The sequence below is a fragment of the Onthophagus taurus genome, chromosome 1 (assembly GCF_036711975.1).
Source record: "Onthophagus taurus isolate NC chromosome 1, IU_Otau_3.0, whole genome shotgun sequence".
In the NCBI taxonomy this organism is placed as follows: domain Eukaryota; kingdom Metazoa; phylum Arthropoda; class Insecta; order Coleoptera; family Scarabaeidae; genus Onthophagus; species Onthophagus taurus.
In genome coordinates, this window is record NC_091966.1 from 23899750 (window position 1) to 23919108 (window position 19359).

The following is a 19359-nucleotide window of genomic DNA, read 5'->3' on the forward strand; positions in this document are numbered from 1 at the left end:
AGGTTGATAACTATAGGAACTACTTTATTTTATTGTGAACAGGTACCTACTCTATATTGCATTGTTGTATCGAAAAAATGGTATTTGCCTACAACAAGCTTGCACAGATACTATTTGTCTTGTCCAATAGTATTTGCCTAGACATTTAATGATAAAACTGTAACGAAGTGCTGTTTGCCTAGGCAGACAGTATTTGACTAGGAAAAAGCTATCTACCTGAAATAACCATTTGCCTGCGACATTTATAAAATGAAGTATCAAAACCTAAATAGTTAGAATCAAATTTTGATACCCGCATTCAGCCAGACATAAGCTTTCAATTGAGATATCAAACAATATATGATAAAGCCTTCTTTAGTAGTCGATTTAATGTAAATTATTTTTTTTCTGATTGGAGTCGACTAACTTCGCATAGATTTATTATGCGACCAAGCTATAAGACAAAATCAGCATTCCTCGAACATAACATCTCTCAGATTATCTCGCTTATATAATCCAATAACTCGATAAGACTTTATAAAGTGATCGCAACAAAATAATAAAAATTATATTTTTAAACTAGAAAATTTCAACCCAACTCAACGAACACACACTGTTAAGAGTGCGATCCATACACTCTTTTCTTTTTAAAACACCGTTAAAACGTTCTGTTCAACTAAGCGGAGCCTTCGACATCATCATCAGTGCGTTCGGTTGGTCGATAAAAGGAACGGTTCTTCCCTCTCAGAAAGACCGATGAGAAGTGCTCGCGAAGAAGAAATGCGTAACCGTAGCATATGATGGTTCAAAAAGCAGCGCACACAACACACCTGATGCGATAATCTTCGAGCCGTGTCACTTGCCTTTTTTAAAAACCCGTTCGCTGATTCTTCGACCATCACCGACTCTGTGTCAAGATCGTTCAACATTCGATTCTTCGAACTTACTTCGAATGAATAACTGTTTTTTGATTTGAAATACGATTCTCATTGTGTCTCATTTGTCAGGTGATTAACCACGATTCTACGTAGAGCTACAAATAACTGTTTTAAAATATATTACGAGTTAAATGTTCCATGAAAATCTAAGGTAAACAAAAGTTTTCTAAACTTAACTAAGCTGCAAAATGTCTTTATGTATTTAAGCTTATCTTTATGCTTATCAAATAAACCGATAAGCTTTTTATTATAAACAATTTACATAATTTCTTTAAATTTTCATACAATTACCATCCCGTTAAGATCGTTCATAAAAAAGTCTTTTGGATTGACATGCAAGAATTTCATTCTTTGGACGACAATAACTTTGATGAGTAAGTACGAATCACTCTTTATGATGTAGTACCGTTACGAATCTGCTAAATAGCGCGCAAAAGTGCCGTTGGTAATTTAGCTTAAATACTAGTGGTGAAGAGGACATAAATAAGTAACTCGTTAAAGTCGAAACGGAACCAATCACGGATATATTAACTATATATATGCACATAATACGCAGTGTGCATAAAAAATCACGTACTGGTCGTGTAGTTTCTTCTAACCCAGTTTTAGTTTTTACGGTTCTATGATTTTAAAATGATAACCATTATTTCAAAATGGATATAGTTACGAAATTGTTCTATTTGACTTATATCTAAGTAAACACGACAAAAAGTTGGATTTTCCTGATTTATTTATGATGTTGTTGTTAAACTCAATTGACCTTTAAATTGCGCTATAATTAAATGTAATGAATTTTGTGTTGTTATGGCAAATCGATTATAAGATAAAAGATGAGCCACAATAGCAACGACCAATCCCACCGATGAACTTTGGTCTTGTATAGTTAAGTAAATAAAGAAGAAAACGGCGAACACGCCCACGTTTGTGAATGACAATAGCTTACGGTTAACAAGATATTTACAAGTTTTAATTGCTTTTGTCAACAAACCCCAATACAATTTGCGACAAACGGTTTAATACCTATTTATATCAATAGACAGTTATCTATTATAGACAATGAACATTATGAATTCCAATGATAGAAGTCTGATTGAAAATGTTAATAAACGAAAATTCTACGTAATAACTTTAAACTATTACAAAGGGAAAAGAACTATTTAGACTTTTTACATGAACAATTTCAACATAGAAATTGTATAAGTACATAAGCAATTTTCTCTTCGCGTAACTCATATGAGGTTTCGTGGAAGTGACCTCACATTTTCACATCCTGCAAATGAGTCAATCTTTGTCCAGACGTATAGTTTACACTGGTGTAACTTCCTACGACAAATCTGTTTACGCAAACTTAACTATTGCTGCAATAAAATGTGTTTTTCCTTTTTAGTTCTCAGTTTTTTTATGTATTTAGCTTATTTACATATATATTTCATTTATCTTCCAACAAGGTTAACGCACATAAATATGATTAGTGGTTGTAATATAGAATTAAATTAATTAATTCTCTTCTTTTAAGCTTACGACTTTATCTTGAAACCATTTCAGAAGTAGTAGATAAATTCCAATAATATTTAGTTCTTTTGACCATTCAAGTTATTTAACACTTGTAGATGTGGGAAGTTATGTTCTCGCACTATCCGCGTCGAAACTATCTATATATATTTAAGATAGAACAATAGCGATCCATGTCAACAAAACGCATAGTTTCCATCTGAACAATGGGATTAAGGAATAATTATACCGTTTCTGTATCAACACACAATGGTCGAATAAGAAATAACTGCGTTAAAGTGCCACTTAAGTTACATTTACGAGTACATGAGGTATAATAAAAACAAATAAGTAAACAAAAATCAATGTTACTAAAATGTTTATGATTTATTTTGAATTAATATCTATCAGTCATGTTGGTTGCACAATTAACATTAGATTAACAAAGTAAATTTATTATGTTCAAGTGAAAGTGAAAAACCAAGTTCAAGACTTTCTTCTAAAATCTATCATTACATATACAAACTGCTTGAAAGCAGTATACTTAAAACAGTTAAACTGGGTTTTAACCACGATTAACGTTTCTACGCTTTCTCCTACACTTTATTGTTTATTTTTAAATAAATCTTACACAAATCTTATTCATAAAAAAGAGAAATTCAAAAGAATTAATTCCAACAGTTTTAAATCATCACTAGAAAATTAATGTTTTGAAGAAGTAGAATGCAATATTTTAAAAGAAAACATGTTTATGCTAACGATTTCATTGGACACATATTGTAAAGTTTTATCAAAATTTAAAAAAAGTAATAATAAATAATAAAACTAGTAAAATCCTAGTTTTTCAGTACGGTTATAAAAATTTCGAATATTATGGCAACCTAGTTATACAAAATCTTACTTAAGTACCTAATTATTTACTAATTAATGTTCTAATTAGTGTTGTCGAACTCTATTTTGTGATTATTTACATGCCTGGCAGTGTTCTTTGATGGATCAATTATTTCTAGTTTTTTATACACATTCACTTCATTTTTAAGATTCGGAAGTCAGATCTTAAGTTGACTAACGGTCTAATTGTTTTATCGCAATCTCAATCATCTTCAGTTGCCCAGATATGCATACTGGTATATACTCCATATTGTTAAATGGGTTCGGCAGAGACAACGAGAATAGAATGAACATGTATCAAAACTGGATCAGTCGTGCCTGGAAAAATGTACAAGAGATTGCAAAACATACATAAAAACTGGATCTCAATATCACAGGAGCAGCTCACTAGATACTGCATTGCTCAAGATCAACAATGATCTTTCTGTTCTTTGGTAGCTACCTGGATGTTTATTTTCTTGTAATAAACATGTTCGGGAACCTTTATTGTTGGTCCTTGTTCCTGTTACGTCAAAGAATGGTAGTTGTTACCTTGTTGTCCGTTGTCCGCCATGATATCAAATTACTCGTACTCGTCCGTCAAATTACTCGTAGCTTTAACACCGGTTACTAGGAACTATCCGTTAAAACTGCTTCTTTGTGCTGGCCATATGTCCCGACTTTCCAGCTAAAATGAGTCGTTGAGAAACAATACTCTCAAAGATTGTAATATCAAAATTTACATTAAAATTCTGTTAAAATGTAATGGCATTATTTGCTATAATATTTGATTCAATAGAAACTACGTATTCTCCTTAAAATTTTGATTTTGAAGTTAATTAAATTCGTTCCGAAAGTCCTTTTTTCTCTATAACGTCTTAATCGTTTAACCAGAAAACTGCAAATTTCACATTACTCTATTTCTACTCCACTAAATTGTACAAGTAGGAGTGAATGTTACGTTCCTTGAAAAAAAGAAGTTTATAAATCAATAAATACGGTGTAGCAACTTGGAGAGAGCGGGGGCGAAATTAATTTAAAATCAAATAATCTTGAGTACTACTTTAACACCTGCAACAGTCTAGAATGTAGACTTGATCTAGACTCTATCAAGGATGCTCAAAGAGAGAACACTAGAAGTTTTAGAGGCGATCCCAAAAATATGTAAAATAATATGTTGAACCAGCTCCACACATTCGGCGAGACATATCGAGGGTTACCGAGATAGTCGAGATTTCATAGCTTCGTGAATGAATGCTTCAATGAAACGTATTTCTGCGAATATTAATTCTCCTTTTTGGTATTTTTTGAAAACAACACGAATAAAATAATAGACAACAGCACACGTAGCTGCAGCAGCTGATGATTGGTAGTCTCTGCAAGCTGCCCGTTCGGTTTGGTTAGTTATACAAGAGATGAGAGTGTGGAAACCAATTGAATACTGCCTTGAAGAGTCTTGGCGAGTATTCATGTCGAGAGTATGCGGCAGACTATAGAGACGATGAAATAAGTCTCTTTATACTATACATGTCACAGAGTCGTATAAATACATTAACAAACATGGACTATAATCACGCTGTGTTTAGCGGTTTGCTGGTCTTTGCGATTTTTGGATTATACTTCACGTATATATGTATTTTCCATGATCAAAAATGATTAACCCTGGAAACAAAACATACTTCGAGGGATCACATCACAGAATTCTTTGATCATATATTCTTGGAGCCCCTTATATGTATATTAAATAGCCAGACTAACCTATCTGGGTTTTCATGGTGTGTGTTGCAACACGTTATAGCATACAGTCACACATTCTATCGCATGGGTTAATGGGATAATTCCAGATCAAAGTAATATCAAACGAATTTACTTCGTTTTACTATATGTTAACTGACTCTACCTAATTGTCCCATACCGCTTATGTTAATTCCTTAAATTGCATCAGGTAGTATCAGCTAGTACTTATTTCCCTTCGAAGAACTATCCATTGAAAATGGTCCATAGAAATTATAAATGCTGTTAAGACTTTCTGGCGTTTTCACAAACTTTCTGAGGAAAAACTATTTGTACCAGAGAAGGGAAATCCAAGAGGTCATTTTAGATTACGAAGTCGCTTATTTCCCACAAGACAAAGGATTTGCGTTTTTATCATTAAATGTAAAATAAATGCACCGAAAAGTATTCGATCCTTCTAATCTACATTTACTAAGGAAGGACAAATCTGAAACAGACATTACACCTATTCTCATAAAATACATCGCACAACACCACTTATGCCAGCTGACTTTCAAAAAAATGCTCAAACACTCCACATAACAACCCCATAACATAGTGCCCTGAAGAAAAGGAAAAGTTGGCAGTCCAACAAACGTACACTCACACGATGTTACGAGGCATAATCCAAAAATCTCGATGACCAGCTATCCTCTAAACTCTAAACACAGCGAGGAACTGCAAATCTACACATCAGAAAATTAACCAACAAAAACATTCCAATCAAGCCTACAAATCAACACTTAAGTATTGTTACTATAAAAATCATCTGGAAATAAAATCGAAATCTTAGAAATAACTTTGCTGGCCTACTTAAACGCAACACAGCTGGGGAAACCAACAGCCTAAAGCATCTGAAAGAAAGGTCGACGGAATTCGCTACGAAGCACCAACTGGACGTAATCCTCATTAGCAAGACCCACTTGCGACGATGACTATTCTGAGTCAAACCGCACAGATAGATCGTCTAAAAGACCATGCAGGATTGGTGAAAATGATCCAAAAATTCAATGATCATCACTTGAACCGCAGCTCTCCTCTATCTTTTGCTGTAGGTCTGCGTAGATGGCAGTCTGAATACTCCTGGTCTAAAGTCCCTAGATTACTAAAGTACCGCGATTTGCCGATTTCGGCTCGAAAATCAAGTGGAAAATTTAAAACAGTAATAAGGGGTTATAATAAATTGCGAAAAAGGTATTTTTTCTCGCTATATTTTCCTTTTTTTCTGCTTCTTCAATTCATAATATAATCTATAGACAAAATTTTTTAACAACGAAGTTGTCCTTCACAATTTCATTTTACTCCAATTTACTTGATGGGTTGTTTTTTCACTATTCTTCTACACGACGATTTCATCAAGCTTTTTGATCTTTTATTAACAATAATTTAACCTCACAAAGGACACTTCTGTTATCAGGATCCCTTTGTTAAGTCCGTTGATAAAATAACGCCAAATTTCCCTTCTTTTCTTTTCTCGTGGTACTCTGAAAAGTTGAAAGCCCTTAAGCACTTAATTGTTATGGCTTTTTAAATTCAACTCTTCCCGCTTCATTTTATTATTCTATATCTTCTATATTTCTCTATATGTCCAAGATCCGCAACATGTTAAATACTAAGTAAATAAAAAAAAAGCTTAAATTTAAAGTTAAAAAGCTTTAATTGCTTTTCATTTCATAGCAATATCACAATTAGTTGTTGAGATAAATAAAGATTAATTACCTAACATTTATGTGTAAGGTTATGCGGTTATGTTCAAAAATTCGTAAATCTGATATTTGAAGATTTGGAGAACTGATGTTCAATATGTTGAATGCTAAATAAATTTGCTTTTTATTTAATAGCAATATTTCAATTAGTTGCTGAGATATCTGAAGATTAATTAGGTACTTAACATTTCAATACAAACTTTGGCAATCATTGGATACATTATTTTCCATCATAGTATACATTAGATAAAACATACATTAGATAAAATAAAAAGATTTTTTGTTAATTATTCAATAACCTATACCCAACAAACTATCTCGAAATTGGAAGATGTGAAAAAATGATACCTACGCCACTGAACTCTTCGTAAAAAGTACGAAGGCTTTCACGGCCGGTGTTAATTAAACTAAAACTAGAACTAACACTAGCACTATTACTAGAACTAACACTAGATCTAGAACTAGAAACTTTCGGGTTGAACCGTGCGTTTTTTGAAAAAATGTTTGACGTTTCGGATGCCATGTTGCAACCTTCTTCAGAAACAAGTTCGAAGTCACTTCAAACTTGTTTCTAGTGATTGAGTTCTAGTAGTCTTCTTGAGTTGTAGTGATAGTGCTAGTGTTAGTTCTAATTTTTGTTTAATCTTCGTAAAAAGTTGCCCATATAATGTTTTATTAGCAAAAGATCCCTGATTCGTATATAGCCTTTACAAGTAAGCTCGGATCCTCGTAGCTTCTGGAATTATGTTAGGCATAAAACTATGACTACACGACTCCGTGTTGAAATGGCTTTGGACGGGTGCATCTATGATACTCCCCATAATATAGTTCATGCTTTTGCCCATTACTTTTCGGGGTTTTTTGGTGGTGACTCTACCTACAAGTTGGTTGATTCGCACTCTATGTATCCATCTATCATTTTAAAGAGTGTCACTGTGGAACAGGTTCTTGATCTTCTTAAGAAGTTGCCGACCAAATTTACGGCTGGTGATGATAACCTTCCAGCGTTTTTTATTTGCGCCGTTTTTGCCGCTCCACTATGCGTGATCATAAACTTGTGTCTAAAGACATGTGAGTTTCCTAAGATTTGGAAGCGATCGCGGATAATTCCCGTTTTCAAGCGTGGTGATCATAACAACATTGCTGATTATCGTCCCATCTCGATAATATCTAACTTCGCTAAACTATTTCAGCAAATCATCTATGGGGCTATTTATCCGCAAGTTCAATCGTTTGTGCGCCGCACCAGAATGGGTTTATTAACCAACGTTCAACGGTTACTACTCTTGCGATGATTACAGATGTAGTATGTGAATCCCTGGATGGGGGTGGTGAAGTGGATGTAGTGAATACTGACTTTTCCAAGGCGTTTCATGCGATCCATCACAATCTTCTCCTCCAGAAGCTCAGAATATTTGATTTTTTCCCTAGGCTTATATGTCTTATTTCATCGTATTTATCAAACAGGGCCAATTATGTATTTTATAATGGCTTTACTTCGGTGCAGTTTATTGCACGATCTGGCTGTAACTTGTGTCCATTACTGTTTGTAATATCTATTAACGACTTATTAAACAGATTTAAGTCTGATGTATTGGCCTATGCTGATGATCATAAGATATTTCGTCCTATGACTTCGGATGAAGACGTGGTTCGATGCAGTCAGATCTTGACATCTTGGTGGAATGGTGCGATCGTAATCAGCTCAAGATTAATATGGAGAAATGTAGTGCTGTCACTTTTACACGTAGATCTACTCCTATCCATTCATCCTACTGTATAGGTGGAATCTCCCTGCTTAAGTTGACCTCTATCAGAGATCTGGGAGTAACTTTTGATAGCAGACTATCGTTTTTACCGCACGTAGAGGATGTCGCTTCCGGTGCTGTGAGGATGCTTGGTTTTGTGCTCCGTACTTCACGTTTATTCACGAATTCTGCTGTATACACATCGCTTTTTCGAGCGCTTGTTCTGCCGAAACTGGAGTATGGTTCTGTTGTATGGTCACCGCATTATATCTGGAATTCAAAAAACGTTTTTAACCCTAGGATAGTTAACCAATAAAATAACTAGGGTTAAAGTAGCTTTCCTTTCGCGTGGATGGACCTTATCCTGTTCGTGGCACTGACTATCAATCTCTGTTGCAACGTCATTATTTTTCTTCGCATAACACTGGAAGGGATGATCAGCTATGTCTTCTATTTGAAGAATAGTAGAACCAACGTGCAGGCTAGCGCTCCGCTACAAAGAATGTGCAGGCTTGTAAACCGGAGAGACGAGTGCAATGTTTTCGCTTAGTGTTTGATTGATTCTTGTGTTTGTTTTTCTGTATAGTAGTCCTTTGTTGGGCAATAAAAAAATAAACTTCACATATTGGACCAATACGCTTTACGGACCTTGGCTTTATTTATAATACTCCATCTTTGGTATAGTTTCCGATATTTCTGGTGGTTTTTATGACTTAATTTCAGTCATATAACGACGGGTTGTATACAGGTAGTTTACGAACCCCAAACTTTGGCCTGAGTTGTTTAGGTCCACATTAATGGAAATTACAAAAACATCGTTCGCTAGGAGGACCTATCATAAATCACGTCCAGGTACTTTTTCGGGGTGATAATTACTGCCACTAGTGTTTCTGAGGGTCATAAAAACCACCAGAAATATCGGAAACTATAATAAGTCAGATATTCGCGTTTGTCGTTTTCTCAAATTTTCCAGCTTTTGCCGATAGGGCGAATTTGGGACACCCTGTACTGAAGGGTTAATTAAAATATTATAGCGCATTCTTTTGGGTGCATTTCACCGTGGTGATGTACAATTTTACAATCGTACACGAATAGAATGGAGTATTAGAACAAGAAAAATCAGCCGTCGTATTCTTAAACGGCTTCAGGACCCCCAATTTTCCTGCTCCATTTACCGTGCCCAAAAGTAAAAGACTGCTATAAATAAATCAAAATAAGATTTATTTGGTGCAAAAAGAAATGTTACAACATTTTATTTAAACAATAAGTTTTAAATTGTGGTATATTTTCCTGAATTTTTATCAATATTTTATTAACCATCTGCTTCACATCCCATCCTGGATTATAAGGATACGAAAGAAGCATAAAAGTTATGGGAATTCCAGAAATTTGATGATAAATTGAACGAAAAGTTATTGAGGGTTTTGTAGTTGGAAAGTTATCACCTAAAATATATCAAAACAAGTTTAAAAAGAAACTATTTTTCTGAATACTAACTAAATCTGAATTTTACGAAACAAGCAAACGAATCGACTTCGAAGAAAAATGTTGCTTCTGTAAATGAAATACTATCATATTCAATGATATTATCCCCCAATGCAGATAATAATAAAGAAATATAGTTTTCTTTCTTCTTAAAAATTGTTTCAATCTCTTTTATCTTATCTACTAAAGTTGTTTGAACTAATTCAAAATATTCTGGAAGTGTCTTAGTTCTGTTATATTTTGGTACATCTAACGGAGCAAAATTAGAAAAAAAACGATCAATTAATGGTGAAAGTTGTAAGCTAACACTTGTTCTATAACCAAAATTAATTTTTAAAATTGATTGATCTTTACCAGGATTTTCTAAATTTTCATCATCAAAACACTTCCTAAAAATTAAAACAATTAGCAGAAAATTTACACGTTAAAGCAACAATTACTTATAAATATATTTTGGAAATGTTGTAAAATCTAAATTGAGAGGAATCAAAATGTGTTGTGTACCATTTTCGATGAGCAATTCCATATCATTATCATTTAGTTTACATTGACTTTTCAATAAATTATAATCGTCAGGTTGAAAGGAGTACTTTGGACCCTGCAAAAACTTCTCGATTTGATGTTTTTTATACAAATCACGCAATTGAATAATAAAATTTAATAGTGATTTGGGATTTTGCAAAGACCAATCAGTAAGTGAAGGCAAATGCTTTTCAATCAAATCAACATCCGGATCATCCAAAAATGTATCATTCAAAATATCAAAATCGGGAGGAAACGTTAAATCTTCATCAACGAAAATAATTTCTACCGAAAGGTATCTTTCCGCATAAGGTAAATCCAATATTATTGAGTTATCGCAATTTATATCATAGTTATCCAACAATTTATGGAATGGAAGTTTCATTTGAATCAAAGATTTTGTTAAACCTACAAAAGTTTTAATCAAATATTTTATAGCATGATGAATACGTTCTTACCAATTCCATTTGTAACAAGTTCTTTTAGATTACTTCTAATACATTCAGGATATCTAATCAACATTTCATCAAGTGTTAATTGAGACATTTTTGATAAATTACAAGATATTTCTTTGGTAATGAACCTAACCCATACAAAGCAAGGCGTGCAAGTACTTTCCCACACTTTCCAATAAAAATAATAATTTTTTGTACAGTTGTTGAGGATTTTTGGTGGTCTAACCAGCTGGGGTTAAAATATGAAAATAATTTAAAATTAACTTACGTTAATATATCAAATTTTGAATTTAACCAACCTGGTACGAAAATGAACACATTAATTTTGAAGACCTATGCGACGGAATGTTTAAATAAAACCTGTGCCGGAGATTCAACTTATGAACATCCGTCCTGAACGTAATTTTACGACTGAAATAAGGCGGCTTGCCGGATGTAATAAGACCGTAGATGAAAGAGAAGTAGTGAACCACAACCCTCTGTCGCATATTCAGCCAGTCACTAGATAATAAAACTTGTGATACATGATCATATCTTCGAAGATTATACATAAAACGAAGACACGAATTCTGCACAACCTGAACCCTTCTTCAACTCTTCCTGAATAAATATGAACCAAATACAACATCAGAATAATTAAAATGAGACAAAAACAAGGGAGTCTGCAAGAGATTCACAAAGAAGTCGTTTCAAACCCTTGCGATAAAAACATCTTACTACAGTAGAGCCTTCTTAGGGAACCATAAGCAGGCCTATATAATAAATTAATATGCTCACCAACGCAAGCTGATCATCAATAATAAGACCTAAACTCTTAACCGAATTCGTTAGTCCTAACTGTACTCCAAGCATCTTAATATTAATATCATCCTTATTAACAAATAAACTACCCTTCTTAGTAAATAAAATACATTGAGTCTTGTCAGGGTTGACTAAAAGAGCATGTCTCATAATTTCCATACATAAGTCATTTAAATCTTCCGTTACTTTATCACAAAATCACCAGACAGGAAATCTAGATACAGTTGGGAATCATCAGCATAAAGATTATAAGAACACCAGCAACCAGTTCAATAGAATCAGAACACTGTGACCCCACTTTAACCGTATAGTTAATAAAAGGTCGTGATTCAAGATATCAAATGCCTTACTAAAGTCAAGCAACGCAAGCACAGTAGATCTATCAGCATCAAGAGCTCTATATATATCATCAGTCAAGTCAAGGAGCGCTGTGGCACAGCTATACTGACTCCTAAAAGCAGATTGTTTATCAGGTAGTATATTATAAGTATCTAAAAAGGATCTTATTTGCTCGGCCATCATTTTTTCTAACACTTTAGTCAAAACCGGGAAGATGGTAATACGCCTCAAATCTTTAAACTCTTTAACTGGTTTCGTTTTAGGAACAGGAGTCACCGGAGCACATTTCCATGCCTTAGGATAAACCGACATTATCAGACAAAAGTTGAAAATATGATAGAGAACATTCAAAATACGAGGACAACACAACCTAACCATATCTAGAGAAATATCATCCGAGTCAACACTAGTAGACTTCAACAAAAGCAGGTAGCGCTCAATAGAATCCACGCACACTTTCTTGAAAGTAAAAGGAGTACAGTCAGGATTTAATTGATTGGTATGATAGAAAGTCAATAAATTCAAGTCAGGCTTAATAACAACATCGGCAACAGATTTAGAAAAAAAGAAGTTGACACTATCAGGGTCAGCCAGGTGGGGAGGTAAATCAGTGATATTAGACCTAACAAAATTAAATTTTCTCAAAGTCTTCTACATCAAACTAGGACTTTCCATCATATAGCTCCGTTCAATAAAAGCTCTTTTCTCACGACGAATAGCACCCGTAACAAAATTACGCAACTGCTTATAATACTGAAAATGTGCAGGTTTTCTCGTGCTCCTATAACGCCTTAGAGCTGACTATAAGAGCCATCATCTCCTTTATATTGGCAGTAATCCATGGCAAAGAGTTTCTCTTTCAAGTCCTAATAACGAGGGGTGCATGGACATCAAACAAGGAAATCATAACTTCGTTAAAATAATTAACCGTGTCATCAATAGAAGAATACACCGCCTCCCAGTTCATAATATCTAAATCTCTGTTAAACTCGTCCATGACCATACCTCGCAAATTGCGGAATCTTAGATACAACCTCGGATACAAACCCAACCCAACCCTACTCAACTCCCGCCCTTTGTAATGATAGCTCACAAAAAATCAAGAGAGGGTCAGAAAAGCCAAGATCAATTGTACTATAATTAGCAACAAGCAGACTACCAGATAAAAAGATCAAATCAAGAAGGGATACAGAAGTGCCCGAGATCCTCGTGGGTACCTCAACTACCTGACGCAAGTCAAACATCTCAAATGTACTTCTAAGAGATACAGAAGATGGACTCTCAGAGTCCTATAATTGAATTATTATTTTATGTACCTACAGTTAGTCACAAAAGTCTACATACATCAAGTAAATTCATTCCAGTTAAATAATACGTCATATTATTGAACATTTTGTTTTAAAAATATTTATTACTAACTGAATGTAGACAATTTTGAAACATCATAATATTTTTATCATAATACAATCTTAAGAAAAAAATTAATGTAAAATTAACAGCTCACAAAAGTCTGCATACACATGTATAAAACTTGAAATTATTAAATTAATCATAGTCAAATACAAAAATTTTAATATTTTTTAGGTTCACCTTGCAAATCCAGAACTGCCTAGAGTTGTCTTGGCATAGAAACAAACAAGATTCTCTGTTACACTGACTGATGTTTCAGCCCAAGCTTTGTTTAGTGCATAGGATGCTTAGGGTCGTTGTCTTGTTGAAAGATCCACTAATTTCCAAGCCCTAACCGCTCTTTTGATTTTTTCAAATTGCCTTGCAATATTTCCGAATACCGTCTATGGTCCATGAGTTCATTAATAAAAATCAAGTTTTCTAGCCCAGAAGCCGTGATCGAGCTCCAAACCATTACGGAACCTCTACAACATGTTTAACGGTTAGGAGCAAATTTTTTGCTTTCAGTTCTTGGTTTGCCTTCCGCCAAATTGTTCCTCTACTTATTTTCGTCAGTAAACAGAACTGTTTTCCAAAATAAGTTACAAGATATATTTTAGCAAATGCAATGCTTTTCTGCTTGTTTTGTTGGGAAATCAAAGGTTTTCTTCGGGGAACTCGTCCATACTACATACAGTTTCTGGATGCACGACTTTATGGGTAGCTTGTTGAAATTCTTCTGCCAGTTGCCAAATTTGCCAAATTGTACAAATATCACGTTGATTTAAAACTCTTGGAATGCGTGGTTTATCTAATACACTTTCATTTGCATTAAAATTTTTTATACAAATTGTCATTTAATTGTTTGGATTGTTGCTCGACTTTTGACAACAGTTTCAGCAATTTATTGGTTTACTAGTTTATCTGTCAGTATTCAATTTTTTACTCTGTCCATGGAGCACTTGGTTTAGTTTTTGTTTTATGTGGTATGCTCGTCAAAAAACACAAGGTATCGCTATTTTAGGTAGTATATGTAGACTTTTGTGACTAACTGTATATTAGAAGCAATATACAATTTGCCTGTACATCTTTTCTCACTAAGTGATTATGTTATATATAAATGCAATCAATGAAGTAGATTCCTTCGTAGCGCTGCTCTACATTCTCATGACATTTCCGCTGATGATCTGGAGAAATTTTTGGCTAAATCGAATTTATTTTATTGTATGGTTATGTTGTTTTCATGCGGTATTTTAAGCTTCCGATTTTCATTTTCACGTAGTTTTCACGTTCTCCAAGGTGAACTATACACCTTCAATAATCAAACTATGGCGTTTCATGATGAAAATCCTTTTATGATAGTGGATGCACACTATTCGTCTCGTAGTATGACCTTTGATTTGCCATATAAGACTCATCTCAGAATTCTTCTTCGTCTAAACTTTGTCCTGAATAACTTGATAGAGTGATCTTAATTTGTAAATATTTTAAATGTAAATGAGACTAGTCAAGGACTTTATAGCAAATTCTCTGTGTTTGGAAAATTGAATTATAAGGAATAAAGTAAATGTTTTAAGATAGATGTGTAAAAATCTTCTAAGATAGTTGGCACAACAAATACAATTTCTATAATCTGAAACTGTATCGGAAAAATTTGATTAAATGAATTTCTATAAACAAAATTCCACGATTTCAGAAAAAATATAACATAGGCCATGGTGGGAAAGCCATTTCTTTAATATTCGATGTTTCCCGCATTCATTAAAAAATTTATAAATAAGATTAAAGTACAGCGGGGACAGTCTATAGACATACAACATATTTATTATATATTACAACGGTTGCACGCTATTTCGCGGTTGCACTACTTAATTGGTTGAGTTTGTGGTATCGTCTTTACCGGTTGTAGAATTAATGAACCACAACCAATCGATCCAAGCTTACCAAGCGTGACTGAATAATACTCACACCCTCACCACACTTGTTTATACATTTTTATTGTAAAAGCTAACCAGCCAATTTAATTATTTACAAAGCTGCTAATTATTTCCTAAAACACGAAAGACACTTACATATGTAATTAATAAAAAATAACATTTAGAAAAGTAACATTTTCGTGGATTCTTATTGTGACAAATATTATTTTATATAGATATCGTTAAATACTTTAAAAGAACTGCATACCGTTCGAGATAAATGAATAAAGGCTTCATCAATTTCTCTTTAGTCGTTTACAGTTAGAGTACAATTGGCATGTTTCATGCTGGTTCATAGTTTTCGAAACGGATGTCTGCTCGTAATGATTGCATAGGATTTGACACACTTAAAGCTAATCCAATAGTTAATTGAATGAAGATCTTTAAGCCACTCAATAGTGATACACCCAAAATGTAGGTTTTGAATACAACGAGATATTCTTTAACGAGCACAACAATTTTTATCGATTTCTATGACTATATTCAATCTTAAGTAGGTAGTGTTAACTTTTTATATAATTACCACTTAAAGAAATATGCAAATTTGGAAATATTTTAGGAAAACATTCTTGTTACCAAAATTTGTATTATGATCACAACAAATTTTATCATAATTTTTGTCACTCAAAAAGATATCGATCTTTAAATTGAAAAGAATTGGTTAAATGTAGTAACTGTAACCACTCCCAAAACTATTAACCACAATTATTGTAGTGTCTCTTGAATTTTGGGGTCAACAAATAAGCAAGGCAACATTAATTATTGGTGAGAACGTGTATAACGGTACTTTTATGCGAGTTTTGTACGCAACATATGCGAATTATAAACGCGTAGATGAGAAATTATTAATATTTTGACTGGGTGATGATAAGCACTAATTGTTTATGGTGTATTATTAAGCAGGTAATTACTTTAAAAAATTGAGTTAATACGCAAAATATTTAGAATAAAACATTTTTTTCAAGAAATTGTCCAGAGTAAAATCAGAATATATGATTCCTTTTCTGCTATGCTAATTTATAATTATATCATGAAAAGCAATTATAGATTTTAACCGATTTTAGTTTCAGTTTGAACAATTTTAGTTACAATTTAAATAATTTAGATTTTTGCATTCAACTTTAATCTTTTATTTTCAATGTTTTTCGAATCATTTTTATATTACTCATAATATTATTGCGACAAATTATGTAAAAATTCTTCTAACTATCTAATAAAGAACTTTGATAAAAAAAAGTTAAATCTACGTTTATCCCTTAAGTTAAATCCGTTAGAAATAAATAAATTCGTTCATCAAATAAAACGATGTTTCTCATGCGTCATAAATCCGAAGAAAATATAGCATAAATATCGTGGCAGCAACGAGCCTTAGCGCAGAAGTAGCCTAATCACGTCAGTTCACCAACTATGTATATTCGTAACAGATATCTAACAGTGCGAGGGAACTCACCGTTAACGAAAGCAGAAGTAACCACAAGTCCGAGAAACACGATTAGGGACCGTCTACGGACCTTGGAAAAGCACTCACACCACAACATCGTTTCTGTTCCGTAAACAAACTTAAGCCGAATCTCGCGATTCTCAAGTCTGTATTTTAAATTTTTTTTTATAATTTTTTGTTTAATTTTGGAAAACTTTTAAATTTTAAGTCACAATGTAAGAGTTTTATCGTTCGCCTAATATCTGGCAGTGCACCTGTCGCGGAACGAACCACTACTGACGGCTAAGCAAAGAAGCCAACTGTCTCGGGCACGGAAACCAGGCCATCCGAGGAGACCACCGTTCGACGGGGCCTTCCTACTCCTTCCAAACCGCCTGCCGAAGATGGTAGTAGAGTGGCCGTGGAAGCGGCACTTGACGGCCAAAGCTCATATTAAGCTTTTACGCAAATCACTTCCAGCTTCAACGAATAAGAACTGTTGAAAGTTCAAATATGGTAATCCAACCTATACGAAGTTAGCCCCCCAATTAGATACGATTTACATGTATGTATAGTATTTGATTATAACCTCTCAACCAATTTTGATGAACAATATCTCATTCGAAAACTTAATCCTTGGTCAATACGAAAATGGAAATGGCTGAGTGGAAATCTCTTTCAACTTTCGCTAAACCGCCAAAATATACGAAAATAATACAAAAATAACCTTTCCTAGGTAGTCATAATTCATAAACGATGTATTCATTTATCAAGATCTATACATCATTTAACTCGTCATATTTTTTTCTTCTATCGAAATCTCAAAATCTCAATTCTTTCCCATTAACCTTATTACCATTAATACACGTATGGACGCCTGAAAGTCTAATCCACAATAATAAAAAATTAGGCAATCTAACACGGGATTCGAAACATTTTAGAAAAAAGTTTTAGCATAAAAGTTGTGGCAAACTTTATTCTTAACAATATTGCTCTTTTACACTTTTGCTCTCAGATGCATAAATATCGGTAAAGTTCGAAGAGGTGATAATTTATTCTTGTTAGAGCACAAGATTTGGAACGTTTTAGAAAAAAAGTTTTAGCGTAAAAGTTATAGCAAACTTTATTTTTATCAATATTGTTCTTTTACACTTTTGCTCTCAGATGCATAAATATCGGAAAAGTTCGAAAAGGTGAAAATTATATGAAATCGTGATTTTACATCTTACTGTTGGTAGAGCACAGGATTTGGAACGTTTTAGAAAAAAGTTTTAGTATAAAAGTGGTAGCAAACTTTATTCTTAACAATATTGTTCTTTAAAATTTTGCTCTCAGATGCATTAATATCGAGAAAAGTTAGAATAAGTGAAAATTAGATGAAATCGTGGTTTTAATCTTGTTGTTGGTAGAGCTCGGGATTTAGAACGTTTTACAAAAAAAGTTTTAGCATAAAACTTGTAGAAAACTTTATTCTCAACAATATTGCTCTTTTACACTTTTGCTCTCAGATGCATAAATATCAGTAAAGTTCGAAGAGGTTATAATTAGATGAAATCGTGGTTTAACATCTTATTCTTGTTAGAGCACAAGATTTGGAACGTTTTAGAAAAAAAGTTTTAGTATAAAAGTAGTAGCAAACTTTATTCTTAAGAGGATAACCTATTAGCAAAAACAACGAATACCATTTTATTCAGCCATCGTTTAAAATTTTTATATGTTTGTTACATCAAAATTTCTATTTTTTTATATAGTTTTTAGTGATGCATTTAGTTTTTTCAAAAAATGTCGCGTAACGTTTCTAAAATCACGTTTTAAAAAATTTTTAAAAACGGAATGCATCACGAGGTAGTGGAATGTAAAGTAAATCATATTTAAAGAGTTCAATTTTTTTATTAAATGCAGCAAATTTAAATAAAATGGGTTTAAAACGTGTAGTCCGTTTTGATTGCTTGTGGAGTATAAATACGGCAACATCGCAAATATTGCTCCGTCCCAAACATTGCCCGAGACATAGTGGAGCTCGGTATTCTCAGTAACCGAGACGTCGGCGTAGTGTCTCCCAAGAAAAACAAACCTGAAGCGATTAATATTTTCGGATAGATCAAAAAATTTGTATATCATTAATTTAAATTTAAACATTTAATTTACGTAGAATGCAAAACAATGTCTAAATGTGGCAATACATTTTTAATAATGAGAATATTTGCACAATTATCTGATCATCTACTATTAGATTAATTATTAAAATAAATACAAAATAAAAATATAAAGAAGCACCAAAGGTATATTTTAAAATAAATAATACAATATAAATAATAAAAAAATATATTCACTTATAAAAAACTAAAAATTTTCTTAATAACAATTTTTAAATATTTTCAAATATTTTCTGATATAAGGGTACTAAAATTTTACGTTATCGTAAAGAGAAAAACAATCTCTATCAAATGAGCCTAACGAAAGGGTA

At 33.1% G+C, this 19359-nt stretch overlaps 2 protein-coding genes across 2 annotated transcripts in view; both read right to left on the bottom strand.

The window, feature by feature from the left end:
* LOC111429562 (uncharacterized) overlaps nucleotides 1-17201 on the bottom strand; it is a 122263-nt gene extending 105062 nt beyond the window's left edge. Inside the window, exon 1 of the mRNA XM_071198691.1 lies at nucleotides 16923-17201. Within this exon, the coding sequence (XP_071054792.1) occupies nucleotides 16923-17010 (88 nt within the window). The 5' untranslated portion in view covers nucleotides 17011-17201. The remainder of the gene's footprint in view (nucleotides 1-16922) is intronic.
* On the bottom strand, nucleotides 9722-11113 carry LOC139431891 (BRISC and BRCA1-A complex member 2-like). The gene is made up of 4 exons (XM_071200149.1): nucleotides 10971-11113; nucleotides 10431-10920; nucleotides 10003-10379; nucleotides 9722-9950 (listed from the first exon to the last, which is right to left on the bottom strand). The coding sequence occupies exons 1-4, from the start codon at nucleotides 11056-11058 to the stop codon at nucleotides 9748-9750; spliced, it is 1158 nt and encodes a 385-aa protein (XP_071056250.1). The 5' UTR covers nucleotides 11059-11113; the 3' UTR covers nucleotides 9722-9747.
* Nucleotides 17202-19359: the final 2158 nt, after the last annotated feature.

Excerpts from the sequence above, each read along its gene's own strand:
- LOC139431891 (XM_071200149.1), bottom strand. The coding sequence starts at position 11,058 with ATGTCTCAATTAACACTTGATGAAATGTTGATTAGATATCCTGAATGT. Across the intron at positions 10,380-10,430 it reads TTTCCAAAATATATTTATAA|GAAGTGTTTTGATGATGAAA; the intron begins GTAATTGTTGCT and ends TTTAATTTTTAG. Across the intron at positions 9,951-10,002 it reads TTTCGTAAAATTCAGATTTA|GTGATAACTTTCCAACTACA; the intron begins GTTAGTATTCAG and ends GATATATTTTAG.